This window comes from Cannabis sativa, chromosome 4 (genome assembly GCF_029168945.1).
Source record: "Cannabis sativa cultivar Pink pepper isolate KNU-18-1 chromosome 4, ASM2916894v1, whole genome shotgun sequence".
Lineage (NCBI taxonomy): Eukaryota > Viridiplantae > Streptophyta > Magnoliopsida > Rosales > Cannabaceae > Cannabis > Cannabis sativa.
Genome location: NC_083604.1, coordinates 54,142,897 through 54,157,254, shown reverse-complemented (window position 1 = coordinate 54,157,254; position 14,358 = coordinate 54,142,897). Strand labels below are relative to the sequence as shown.

The following is a 14,358-nucleotide window of genomic DNA, read 5'->3' as shown; positions in this document are numbered from 1 at the left end:
ATCTTGTAAGTGATTCCTTAAGTTGTGGCTCTCAATGAAAGCAGCAAAATGTTAACGCAGAAATTAGGAGACAGATCTCTGGGCCACACTCGCTCGCTAGATTGGCGAGAATGAATTATAAGTTAAGTATATATATGATAGACACAAAGATTTATAGTAGTTCACTCCCTATATTGCGAAAGTAATGGAGCTACATCTACTTCAAGTTTTCTTTCATATGAGATGGATTACAGAAAAGTGGCTAAGTCTGGATACTCTAATTCCTAGAGAGGGATGATTTGACCTTATGGCTAATTTTCTGAACCTAAAAATGAGCTTGTGGAGCTCTCCTTTTATAAGAAAAGAGGTCCTATAAAAATGACAATAGAATAATCAAAAAATATGGAAAAATACATTTAGGATATTTTTGATCGTAGATGATGATCTAACGATAAAATTAACTCCAGAGGTCAATCGTCAATTTTTGAAGCTTGAGTCGCGTCTGCAGGACCTGCTTTGGGTAAGTTGTAGCTTAAATTCGTAACTCCCTTGGGGTGAAATTTGGAGTTGATAACTTTAGAATTGAGATTGAAGTGTGATACATGACTTGATAGATCATTGAAATAGCTTCAAAATGCAAGTTGAATCGTGTCAATCATATCAATTTTGAGTGAGTTATGTCCATTTTACTGAAGCCTATTCTGGGCCCAACGCCCAGGTTGACATGTGATGTCAACTTGGACGGTGGGTGAGTGGGAAAACACGCGGGGGATGTATTTTTTGATGCCTAACGGATATTTTGACATTACTTAGTCCATTTGTATGTTCTGGCGAAGGTGGTCACCAATTTTCAGAGGTGTTCTTGTTCTACAAAAATGGGAGACTCGAAACTACCCAGTTTTCAAGTAAATCACCTTGTTAGAAAAGAGAAAATATGGAGTTGTGAATTTGACTCTTATGACTTCATATCTCTTAATTACTATGAAAAACTAGATGAACAGTTGAGATGGAATCATAATCGAATAAGCAGAATCCAACGCACTAAGCCACATGTCAACCTAAGTGTTAGGTGCTTATTTTGGAGCTTCCAGGATGTCGTTTTGATACTTCCAAGGTTATGGAACTTGAGGACAAGGTCTTTTACCCCGTTTTTGACCATTTTAGAGAGAACGCTCCGAGTAGAATTAACATTTGAATGATCGAAACTAGTGCACCAGGTTGATTGTCAACTTATGCGTTGGGCCCGGCACCAGGTCAACCTGGGCGCTGGGCTCAGTTTTGAAGCCCCTATAATTTTTAATTTTTTCTTAGTTCACTTGTATTTTCATTATTTATAATGATGGAAAAATGTCTGGAACACTTTTTCGGAAAACTGATTGGAAACAACCCAGGTTGACAATATGTCAACCTTGGAGCTGGGTCCAATTTTACGCCACCTGGAAGTTCCGTTTGGTCCTCGGAAATATTTGAATCTTAATCTTTGATGAAAACCGAGATGAAAACTGAGAATATGTCTGAAATAAATTTTAGAAAAACTCCTCAGAATCGGCCCAAATTGACAAAATGTCAATGTGGGCGCTGGACCAGCTCCAGGTGTCAACATGGGCGCTGGTCCCTTATTGTGGCACCCATGTTGGGTTGTTTCTTCCTTGAAATCACTTGTTTTCCCATTTTTTATGATGACGAAGAAGATGCATGAGTCATATTTTTGATATGATGCTTGGAAGTGGCCTAGGTTGACAGATTGTCAACTTGGGCGCTAGGTGCCCGGGCAGCGGATGCTCTGAGTGCTCAAAAATGAAAGTTCTTTGAACCTAATTATGATGCCTCAAATATGTTCGCAGTATGTCTATCTCATGTCTCAATGCAAAGTTTGACCCATTTTCATTAGGACGATCCAAAAACTGAAACCCTAGCTGGGGTTGTCAACTTGGGCACTGGTTTTTGAGGTGCTAATTCGTGTATTTTCAGCTCCCGGGACCTGGTTTTGGATATTTTATGTCTTCATGATACATAATACTGAAAGATAATGAGTTAGAATCAACTTATCGGAATCCGAACACCCATCATAGAGTTCCTAGAGTCAACTTAGGCATAGGGCTAGGGACCCCTCCCAAGTCGACCGCTGTGACTCGGGACTACTCAACTTTGAGATGTTATCTTTATTGCCATGTGTCAAACATTAATGTCCACATCACCAAGAAAAGTTTTCAGGTTAACACTACACATAGCCAAGAGTCCTCTTTGTTCTTAGAAATAAGGCTACTGACTATGTGATGTTGAAGGTGATCATCAAGTTGCTTGACATTAGGCAAGACGATGTCCAATGCAATAATCAAAGAATGAGTATTGTTATAAATTTGATAAACACTACAAGAAATATTCAAGAACTACTTACGTTGAGAAAAAGTTTGTTAGACAAGGGAACAAATCCTTGGGAAGGCGACTTAGGTACCAGTTCCCCTCACTTTAAAGTGATGAGTCCACATTGCTATTGCATTTTGTTGAAGCCATCAATTATGTTCAAGTCATGCTTGTTAGAAGTATTATATGAGTGCCAAGAATGACTAGCACTTATATTATTTACATTCTTCCTAAAGTACGAGAATATGTCCATGGAAGATATTGACAGCCCTTTTAGGCTCCCATGATGAAGGTTCCAACAATGGCACAAATAGAATTGAAAGTGAGTTGGTCGATATGCACATTACTGATGAAGGCGACAAGAATCACTATGGGGTGAATCAAAAAAACTCATAAATTCAATGTGATGAGGGTTGAGTATAATCTCATTTGGGGCACAACGGTTTGTGACCCTCCAGTCGAGCTCGCTTAAATTCCTCAAGACTCGCTGATGCAAACATGTCTGGAGCCTTTGCAAATGAAAGAAAAAAATAGCAACTTGAAATTTTAGGAAGAAAGGGAAGAAAAGCAAGAAATAGAAATTTTCCTAACAGTAAACAGAAAGTTGATGTTTCCTCAAAATATAAATAAGGTAACTAAAAACGTGATATCAAAAGAAAAATCTCAACATGTATGGCATGCCTAATCACATTCCTCTCGATCCCGATAATCGTGCTCAAAATGCACATGAGTGGCAAACATGCAAAAGAATGACGGTTACCATTATCAAGATTATAGGGTGCTGACACGTGGCATAAAATATTTGTCCTTGGCTCTTTAGCTTCCACCCCAATCAGACAAGTCAACTCTGCCTTACTAAATAAAAAAGGCCCAAAGCCTAACAACGAAATACCACAGCCCAACCGTGTACGCCTAGGAGAGTTGGCTCATACTAAGTTTTCCTGGTCATGACAGAATAAGGAAATCTATTTCCACTAACATCATCAATCTTCTAAAACGAAAAATGTGTGATGTTGATGTCATCCATTCACGCATCCAAGTCAGTTAGGGCATAAGCGCAAAGTTAGGGGTCCAAAATTCAAATTATTGCTAAGTCAACTACATTTAGCGAGCTCAGTCGTTTTTCTGCCTTTAACAAAACTCTACTATAAAGAGCGTGAAATATTATGGGAAAAAGATTAATTGCTCAAAGAGTTGATTGATCAATTGGTTATTCATTGAATCAACTGAACTCTCTCTCTCAATTCAAAAGGATTAATTGCTCAAAGAGTTGATTGATCAATTGGTTATTCATTGAATCAACTGAACTCTCTCTCTCAATTCAAATTCTAGATTTCTTATATTTTATCTCTCTCAATTCAAATTCTAGATTTCTTATATTTTATCTCTCTAAGCCAGAATCTATACTGACTTGAGCACTGAAAATTTTTTTGCATGAAAAACCCCCAAGGCTCCCGTCAATCAAAACAGAGATAGTCGAAGGAAGAAACAAAGAAAGTGCTAGCAAAATATTTGGAGGGATTCAAAGTGAACCGAAGAATATTCACTTCCAAATTTGACAAGTATTAATCCATGAATTTTTTACCCCAAACACTATGGCAGAAACCCAAAACAAACCAAAGATTGTAACAAAACTCTAATTTCAAAACCTTCAAGGGTTGCTTTTGATACATGTTATGTGAGATGAGAATAATGATATATTGAGAAGAACGATATTTAAACTTTCATTGAAAAGTAATGTACAAACATATACCAAATTAAGAATCTATCTTAGGAAACTATACAAATGAAAAATTAGACTTATGGTAACTAAATAGCCAAGTACAAAAAAAAAAAAATGTTATGTACAAATATATAGCTAACAAATAATTTGTATTAAATTATTTATTTTAAAATTCATTGAAATCATTTTTTGTTTTAAGAACATTTTTAAGTAATTAATCAACTATTAATTATTCTAAGGGTACATGAACAAACTGTTTAGAATTTTTTATTTTTTTTTTACTTAAAAAAAAAGAAGGAACAAAAACAGACGTATATACATACATAGTACATACAAACCTTTCCTTTCTATATTTTCTTTCGTATAATTTCTCATTAAAGCAATCTCCTATAACTATAAGAATATGACAAGTTAAATGTTATGTTATCGGATAAAAAAAAAGACTAGGAATTTTCTCATATATAAACTACAAAAATGCCATGCAAAAACTTCAGTCCACATGCCAGCTCCCAGAACTAACACATTTTCTGTCCCATTAGCATGTTCCTATTCTAGTTGCTTCCTTTACCAGATCATAGCATGATCTAATTTCAACAAAAGAAAAAATTATATATGTGACTATTCTAGTTGCTTGAAATATATATCGTATCACATCAAATATTCCTATGGAATGATGGTATCTCTCTTGTAGTTTGCAATGAAACTGGCTGTTCTCTTACCTGAGACAAGAGAATCGACACTTGTTCAGTTGCCATGTCTAATCTCTCCTTAGACTTGGCTGATTCTGTTACAAGAGTAGATACCAAACTTTGCAAAAACTGAACTTTTTCCCCGTGGTCACTTGGAGCATTCTGAATAAGTTTTAATGGTGTACTGATCCGGCGCCACCGGTCCGGAAGATATCTATCAGGAATCTGAAAGCAATTTCCGGTTGAGAGAACTCGAAGAGCGTGTCGACAAAGAATTCCAGAAAACTCAAAATGATGGCACCTGCAACTTATGATGCCTTCCCGGGGAACCCAATAAACTTTGCGTCCTCCATCAGCTTTTGTATGATGTCTAACAAGAAAGCCATCTTCCATCTGAAAAGACGCATAGTGGGCAGCCAAAACAAGTTGTTCTTGGAGCTTAGAAAAGGCATGAGGAGTTAGGATTGAAGCAGCATGAGACTCCATAGGTGCTCCTGTTTTCAGACATATATTATGGAGATTCTGTTGCATTGTTTGTTGTTCTCCAGCTTGATCTTTGAAATCCACAGCAGCAGCAGCCTGCTTGTTCAATGCAAGAAAATATCAGGAAAATTGTTCACCATAAAACTTTTGACACCCTCCAGATCCTATTGACTATTATATGCATGTTCCATCCATGAACTCAGTCCATTTTCTTTAATCAAACTCTCTCCATGATACAAAAAATATCCCCAATATTAGCAATATATTCACAAAACTCATGTGATTCAAAATTTCCACATGCCCATGAAAAATCATTGTGAAATTATATAAATAATTACATAGACAAAATTTACAGCAATTTAGCCTGTTACAAGTCTCAGAGCCAATCAACATAATTGGTAAAAACTAAGAAGTTCCTTTTTCTTTCAAATTACAGGTTTAGACACTGCCATAGTAAAAAGAAAGCCCAAAACCCCAAGTACCTAAAGAACTTGAAAAAAACTTCGGCGTGTTTGTATTATTCGTTGTGTTGATGTTTCTGTGGCTGGTAAGGCACAATGGAAGCTTTATATGATATTCTTTAAGGATGGATTAAATTTGGGTTGCTCTTGGGAAGATTGATACTAAAGATCCCAAAAATTAGTTATTTCAGCCTTCATTGGCCATTGTGATACTTGGTTGGTTGTCATTATATTTAAAAGGCTATGCCTTGCCATTTTTTTGTCATTGCTTTTCATTATAAATATATCATTCCCTACATTTCTTGAAAAAAAATAAATAAATAACTTTTTCCCTGTCAACATTATGCGTTAAATCTCTTTTAAGACTTCATGGTATTTAATTGCAGCCTAATTTTTTCTTCGTATAATATAATTCCAAATCTAAACATCTACATTTTAGAAGACAGCAGGATTTTTGGAAAGCTTGACTACTATTGCATATTTCTTTCGCAATTCATGGTTTGAAAGTTCATATAACGTAACAGAACTTTAAATCTTACATGCAGAAACGAGTTGCAAAAAGAAAATTTTGAACCGAACCTCTTATTCATGTTTCCTGGTTTTCCTGGTTTGCTATGGTAATATTTTTATCCCATTTCAAGTTTCCTGGTTTTCCTATTTTTATTTATCCTCAGGATTGTTTAATGACTGTATTACTTAGTGACAAATAAAAAGGGTGCTGTATTATAAAACAATTGTATATATGTGACTAAATCTAGCTCAAAAACTTTCACTGTACAACCACAAATGTCACTCACATAGTTATCCATGTTGAGAAAGAGTATGCCTTATATTATTGTCCTTAATGTTAAAAACTGTATAACACTGTCCAGAAAGTTATCCATGTATCCCACTCAACAATAAGAAAAGAAGATATTAGCCTTAATTTGGCCTTTACTAATCTTAATTTTTACTATTTTCATCCCATTCTGTCCAAGATTAGCAGATATGGGGTGTTGAATTTTTCTTTTAGAATGATAAGTAACGTAGCCTACAAGGCATCACGTAAGAAAGTATTAAACACAAATAACATAGCCCACAAATGTAAGAAAATATCAAACACAAGGGGTTTCTACCAAAGTTCATAAACTACAGGTCAGGAAAAGAAATATATATATATCATTTTGTAGCATGTTCCCTTTTCTAATTCATATTAGAGAAAAATTCACAAAATTTTATAAATCAGGACAGTAGGAAATTTCATGGAGCTAATAACCCTAGGGCAGCTAGAATTCTCAAACATCTTTCCATTCATCTGAGCCCTCCATGATAAATACTTGAAAACCATATTGGAAAAACTAAGTCTTCATATGGATATCCTTATGAACGTTGGTCTTATATTAACTACAAAATTACTTCTCTAACAATTTTCTAGTTGTATTTTGTTTACTTATGTTTATCTTTTGTACAATATTATTGCTTAAACTAATAATTCTTTCTTTTAGTGTCCATACAAAACGTGTTAGAATGGGGTGTACTAAGAAATATAGTTTATGGTTTAAAATTATATAAGGATGTTTATGTCAATTCACACAATGCTATATTTGGAAATAACTAATTAATTAGAAAGAGGTGAGATATGAAAAAAAGAGTGTGCTAATAAAACTACCCAAAGTAAATTTAGAAAATTATCCAAGCAAGACAAGAGTTGTGACATGGCAGAATAACTAACTAATAATAATAATAAGGGAGATTTGTGGGATAACTACCCAATGTTTTGGGTTTGTAACCCGGTAGGGATCCATTGGTTTTTTTAGCAGTAAAACTACCCAATGTTATTAAAAGTGTAATTCCGTCTAATTTTGTCCTAATAGGTTTCTTTGCGAGTTTGTTAAGACACATGTAAGAACATGATTCATACTTATTTATTAATACACGATTAAATAAGTATTAATCATGTCCTTACATGTGCGCAAACTCACGAACAGAACCTATTGGGACGAAATTGGATGAAATTACACTTTTAGGAAAATTATTTCGCCACTAAAAGGAATCAATGGGCCCCTGCCAGTTACAGACTCAAAACATTGGATAGTTATGTCACAAATGTCCCTAATAATAATTAGTAGAAGAAGAAGAAATAGCAATGGTAACAACATACTTGTTCGACAAAGTGGGCAAGCCTGGTCTGTGCACTCAAGAATCGTTGTATGAAAGCATTAACTGACTTTGACTGCCCGATTGTAGTCAACCCAGCAAAAAAATGGCTTCTCAAGAAAGGTAATGCCCAAAGTGAGCGTAAGCCATATAAGTTAATGATATGCCTGTTACTATGAAGCCCAAAAGAGTTCACCATTTCCCTCCAACCTAGTTCAAAATCCTCTATTGACTCCAAATTGTAGAGTCGATAAAACTCACCCTTCCATTCATTGTAACGTTCCCCCAATACTGCATTGAACCAGGAAGGGAATTTTGCCACGATCATCCATATGCAAAGTGCATGTTTGGTGGTTGGCATTTCCATGCTTATTGCTTCTTTGAGACACATATTTTGGTCAGTGAGTATCGTCTGAGGTGCCTTTCCGCTCATGAACCCTAAGAACACCTTCCAACCAAAATAGCAATGAAAAGAGTAAATCAATGTAAAACTAAATAATCAAAACTGTTCTTAAAAAAAAAAAGAAATGAAAACGGGCATGTAACATGTGCTCGTTTAGTGATTGTTTTCCAGTCACCATCCTTGTATTTTACTACAAGTTTGTTTTTTATTTTTTTTCAAAAAAAATAAAACCAAGACAAAACAAAGTTCTATTAGATTATGCTTTAAAAAAAGTTATTATATAAATACATATATATATATATATATTTTTGTGTGAGTGGCATTCATTTCATGTCTTAGATATTGATCAACCTCAAAAGGAGTTTTTCCATCAAACTTAAATTTCTTGTTGTTCAAGGAGACTGTAGCAGTGAACACAGTAACAATATACAAGTAATCAGTGATGCATATTTGGCTATTGGTATGAGACAAAGGCCAAGGATTCATACAAACTAACCGCGGAAAGAAGAAAGGAACAAGTGCCCTACCATTTCAAAGGTGCAAATTAAAATACATTTAACCCCTTAAATTATTTTATACTTTTGACAAATGATATACATCAAATAAATCATTCAAACTTGGGACATTCAGCCCACTGCGATTTGAGCATAGCTGAAACCTTGACAGTCACCAGTCACACTAAAGACCTCTTCCATCCCCTCATCGTAGCTATTCAAATTCATAAATAATGGTTTTTCATTCATTCTTCACTAGCTCCAGTTATGTCACATAAAGAAAGAATTAATTGATATAACAAAACCAAATGCACAACTATATGTGCATGACATGATAAATGGTCAGAAAATTAAACCAAAAATATAATACACTGTAACTCTATTACCTTCAATGCCCATGAAAAAGATCCCAAGCTTTCTTCTCTTAGCAGCACACAGCCAAAGAAGCAAGGCATCCCATAATTATTCATACCAACCCATATACCAAGTGGCATGTCAAATACAGTCAATCGATGGCTCGTGTCAAAAACCACTGCATCACCGAAAATATCATATGCCTGGATTGATGATGCGTATGACCAAGCAATGTTCTCTAGTCGGTTGTTGGAATCAAGAGTGTATTCAAATTTGAAGTTGGGGTCTTTCTCCTTTATATTTCTGCACATTCTTAATAAGTCTATGCTCTCTTCTTCATGGTCTAGCTTCCTAAATGACTGCAGTAAATTTCTCACATCCTTCTCAGTGAATGGCAGATATCCCGGTTCCACACATTTCTCAAGCTCCATGAGCCTCATCATTTGCTGCACTGAAATTCCAGTTTTGGCAAACATAAGGATTCGGCTCTTATCTGACTCTGAAATGGTTCTGTATGCTGGAAGAAAACGAACTTGGTTTGGCTCTAATAATTCATGGTTATGATGGTTCGCAAAACCTGTGACACGCCATTCTAGCCCTCCTAATTCTGTTGCCTTGCTAATACGCATGTAGGCCTGACATCCACATCGAGAGGATTTTCTATTTCTTTGAGGTTTGCTTTCATTGGAGGCTTTGATAGGGGTATTGCCAGCACGGTGGCAAACAAAGTAACGTCTTGTAAGTCCTTTGCCAACCCCATCTTTTCCTTCAGTACGGTGGCGACGTATCGAGAATCCACATCGTTTTGCAAATTCACTATAGAATTCATAAGCTGCATCATGAGTAGAGAATCTTTGCCCAATATACGGAACCGTGTCATTTGTGGTTTCTAATGAAAGTCTGGTCTCATCAAGTGATTCTGCAGTGCTGCTTGTATCATCCAGTGATAATGAGCGATGGTCCGAAGGATCATCATAAACCACTAGCATTTCTCCAGCCTCATCAGACATTATGCTCTCATCTATCTGATTAACATCAACCTAAGATCCTAGCTCTATTACTAGAAACAAAAGGGAAAAAAAATCAGATTCATCACAAAAAATATTGTTAGGTCAAGGAAAAACAATCTACTAATCTACATTAAAACAAACCACTAGACACGAACAAAAATCAAATAATTCCCTAGCCACTTAAAATTTTCAAATCAACACACGAAAATTAATAGTTCCTAGCAAACAATAATTGGCATGTATGCGAAACACAAAAGGCTTCACATTGATTCTGTCTCCAATGCTCTCACAGCCGACCAATAAATGTGCAGCAAGATGAAAACTTAAGCTAAAATGTCTTAATCAAAACAATAATGGAGACAGAAAGAGCAACTAGACCAAAAATGAGAATACCCAAAGGATATCAGATATCAAGCACAAGAGAGCAAAAGAGCCTTCCAAACCATATATATTATGAGCAGAATAAAAGAATTTATTAACGAAAATAATAAAACTGGAAAACATGAATTTAAAAGTGTTCCAATCAATTGGGCCCAATAGAGCCATAAAACTCTGTTAATCAAAAGATTCGATCATAACCCAGCTGACATAAGCTTCAGATAGCACTTTTAAATTTACTTTGTAATTTCTGGGCGGGGGACACGAAAATAAAATACATATATGATGGTTCAGATACGAGTACAAATGCATTTTAACTTCAATTTCAAATACTCGTGTACAAGCACCAATTTGGCGGTTCTGATTTGAACCCGAATTTCACTGAAATAAAAGTATAATTGAAAGAAATGGAAGGGGGAAAACTATGTTTGATAGAAATACAATTGTGTGGGATACATGATTGATTATGTGAAATTGAAGCAATGGAGAAGGTCTGAAATTACCAGTAAAAAAATCAAATTCGGGAGAAGAAGATAGCTTGAAGACGGCAGCGTGAAGGCCTTAGGAGGATTGGCCACCAAACAAATTTTTGCATCAATTTTCCCGAGAACCAAACAGAGAGGTTGGGAATTAATGCCGAGGAGATTGAGAGAGAGAGGGAGGGAGTGAGGTTTTCTTCTTCCGGGAGAGAAGTTGCACCTTCACCACGTTTTTATTTTTATTTTCTTATTTAAATTTAAACCGTCTTTTCTTTTTTTTTTTCGTTGCAATTTTTTTTTCCGCAAATTATTACAATGGTACACAAACTATTTAGTATAGAATTTTCATATTATTTTATTCTAATGACCCGAACCAAAATTTGCTATATTAATAGTGTTAGGTTTGGTACGTCGTATTGTAATGTATTGTATTGTATTATATTGGATTGTGTTGTATTGTATTATATTGTATTAGTATTATTTAATACAATACAATATTTAGTATTGACTTGTATTAATTGATTGTGAAAAGTTATAATATATTTTTAATACACTCGATCCCAACACAAACTACTGGTCCGGAGTCCAGGTCCGGGTCCGGTCGGGGTCCGGGTTCAGTCCGGGTCCGGTCCGGGTCTGGGGTCCGCATCCGGATCAGAGATTGGTGTTGACCACAAATCCTTTGTAAATATTATAATACAAGCTAATACAAACCATTTATTATGTATTAAATAATACAACATCCATTGTATTAAAAAATTTGGTCGTAATAATTAATACAATACATTGCTTAATCTAAACATAGTGTTATTTATTATTTAATACAATACGACCCTTATACGACGTACCAAACGAGCCCTTAGATTTTAAATTTACATTAAAACTTTTTCTTTACATTTGAACTATTATTTTATTTTATTTTAAAAAATAATTTTATATTTTAATTTGAAAATTAAAATTTATTATAAAAATAATTAATTTAAAAATATAAAATTAAATAAAATACTAATATTAAATAAAATAAAAAGAACATAATTATAAAATTTAAAAGACAATACAAATAAAAATAAACATTAAGAAAAATAATAATTTAATAGTTAAATTAATTATTAAGAATATTAGTCTTAAAGAATATCAAAATATTAATTATATAAACTTGAAGTATTTTAATAATCTTGATGTTCTCAAATGTTTGATATTGTTGGTAAGTTTTTGTAAAGGCCGCTTAGCTTTAATTTAGAAATTAGCAGATAATTAGGAGTTAATTATGAGAATTATTTATTTATGCTTAATTATTAAATTATGATGATTTATTTGAATTCAGAATGCATTTTTATGTCACAGATAGAAATTTCATAATTTTGCTTATTTTGGTGCCTAGCAACATTAGAACGCGGTGTATGGCTTTTAGAATCACATCTTAGTATTTTTTAGTATAGCGGGACAATAGTTAGACTTTTGGAGTGTCGGGAATAAACGAAATTTTAGAGTTTCCCAAAATACCCCTAAGTACCCCTTTTATGCCTTTTAGTGTGGGAAGGGCAAAATAGTCTTTTTGCCCATTCTTGTTTTGTCTTATGTGAGTTTTAATTAAGTTAATTAAATTAGTTTTTTTAAGTTATATTGGCTGAAATGGTTTAATAAAATAAGGTTTATTTATTCATTTTTCAAAAAAATAGAAAAGATTAGAAAAATTGGAAAATTCTCTCTTTCATTCTCTCTCTCTCTCACGAAATCCCTAGGCAGCTAGGGTTCTGAAAGTTTTGTCTTCAATCTTGCCATTTTACAGCAGTTTTTAGTGATTACAAGCAAGGGTAAGCTTCTAGACAACCTTCCTTTAGTTTTCTTGAAATTTAAGTTATGAAATCATGCATGTTTTGAGAGTTTGAGTCCTTTATTTGCTGTTGATGTTTGATTTAAGTTTCTGCAATCAAATTATGATAGAATATGTTGATTTAGGCTTGAATTGTTAGTTGTTTGAAGCTTTAGTCAAGCTTTGAGTTTTAGAACTCAAGCTTGAAGCTTTAATGGTGAATTTTGATTCTAAGCTTTGATTGTTGTTCTGTTGCTTGGAAAATGTCTATTGGGGTCTAATATGCAGGTCTGGAAAGTTTGGTTGAGTTTGGAAACGGTTTAGTTGGGGGTTTGATTGTTGTTGGTTTTCTGGGTAAAACCGGCTAACCGGTTTTACACTGCCTGTAAAACCGGTTACCCGGTTTTTGCAGCGGGGGGGTGAAACCAGTTTTTTCAACTGGTCATTTTGTGTTAGTTTCAGGTTTTCAGGCAGTTTATTCCCTGCTAGTTTGAGATATTGTTGTATTAAGTTATAGTAGGTTAAGTTTTGGTTTTAAACCTTTGTCCCAGTTGTGATTTAGTGGATCACTTATATGTTTTGAATCCGATGTGATTTAGGAGCCTATAATTCGCCGAACTGTTGTTCCACTCAGGTTGACCGGCACACCTGAATTCGGAATTGAGGTAAGATTAGTACAATATCATGCATATGTCATTACATGTTTAGCGTACATGTGTTATTGCCTGTTAGATTACATTGATAGCAATAATAGTATACATAGAGTTGTACTGATTATTGATAAATGTATGTTGGCTAGAATACTGATCGATGTTGTCACATCAATATGGCTAGAGTATGACTATCATATTGAGTATAGGCTGACATTATGGTCGATAGTATTGTCTTATGAGCGTTCTAGACTCAGTACCGTGTGGGACACGGCGATTAGGGTTATGATCGGGTGTATGGGCGCCAGGATACACCCGATCATAACCCGGTTTATTAGTATGTTTTATGTTATGCTTTTCTTACTAAGTCCGTCTACTCACAGTGCTATGTTGATGTGTAGGTAAGGGCAAAGCCAAAGCTGAGGAATCGTGAGAACGAGCAGATGGAGGTTGTACATGTCGGGGTGGTTAGGCCTGGAGCGTACGATCCTCGGGACATCAGGGCTTTTGTTAATTAGTCGCTGGGCGAAAAACTTTTGATTACATGTATAGCAAACTTTTATAACTGTATTTTGTAAACGGGATCCCGGTATTTTATTAATGTAATATGTTAAGTTTTAATTAAAAAGCAAAATTTTAATTAATCACGTTTTCCAATAACCTCGTTGATTAGCAACGAGCTGCACAGTAAGTTTAAAATCACGTTAACATGCCTATGCTAGTTAGGTGTTACAATTTGGTATCAGAGCCGCCAGGTTGTCTTCCGAAGATCGTCACGACATGTACAATCATCATCAGCAGTTAGCTCGTTTCAGGGTTTAGTAAGCTTTTATTGCTTTAGTAGTTTATTGTAATAAGTATGATTTAAGAAAAGCCTGTTAGGAAGCATGTTAGTAGCCTGATAGTAGAATAGGCGCATGTGTTTTTTTATTTTTTATTTTC

At 34.7% G+C, this 14,358-nt stretch overlaps 1 protein-coding gene across 1 annotated transcript; it reads right to left on the bottom strand.

Moving 5' to 3' along the window:
* Nucleotides 1–4,497: 4,497 nt before the first annotated feature.
* On the bottom strand, nucleotides 4,498–11,252 carry LOC115714589 (protein FAR1-RELATED SEQUENCE 11). The gene is made up of 4 exons (XM_030643334.2): nucleotides 10,978–11,252; nucleotides 9,119–10,146; nucleotides 7,840–8,283; nucleotides 4,498–5,334 (listed from the first exon to the last, which is right to left on the bottom strand). Exons 2-4 carry the CDS (start codon nucleotides 10,094–10,096, stop codon nucleotides 4,720–4,722), a joined length of 2,037 nt encoding a protein of 678 aa, XP_030499194.1. The 5' UTR covers nucleotides 10,097–10,146; nucleotides 10,978–11,252; the 3' UTR covers nucleotides 4,498–4,719.
* Between the last annotated feature and the right edge of the window lie 3,106 nt (nucleotides 11,253–14,358).

What these genes read in the sequence shown, in the direction of transcription:
- LOC115714589 (XM_030643334.2), bottom strand. Translation starts at nt 10,096, where the DNA reads ATGTCTGATGAGGCTGGAGAAATGCTAGTGGTTTATGATGATCCTTCG. An exon ending in CTTTTTCATGGGCATTGAAG is followed by an intron (nt 8,284 to 9,118) that starts GTAATAGAGTTA and finishes TTTGGTTGGAAG; the next exon opens with GTGTTCTTAGGGTTCATGAG. An exon ending in TTGCCCACTTTGTCGAACAA is followed by an intron (nt 5,335 to 7,839) that starts GTATGTTGTTAC and finishes TTGAACAAGCAG; the next exon opens with GCTGCTGCTGCTGTGGATTT.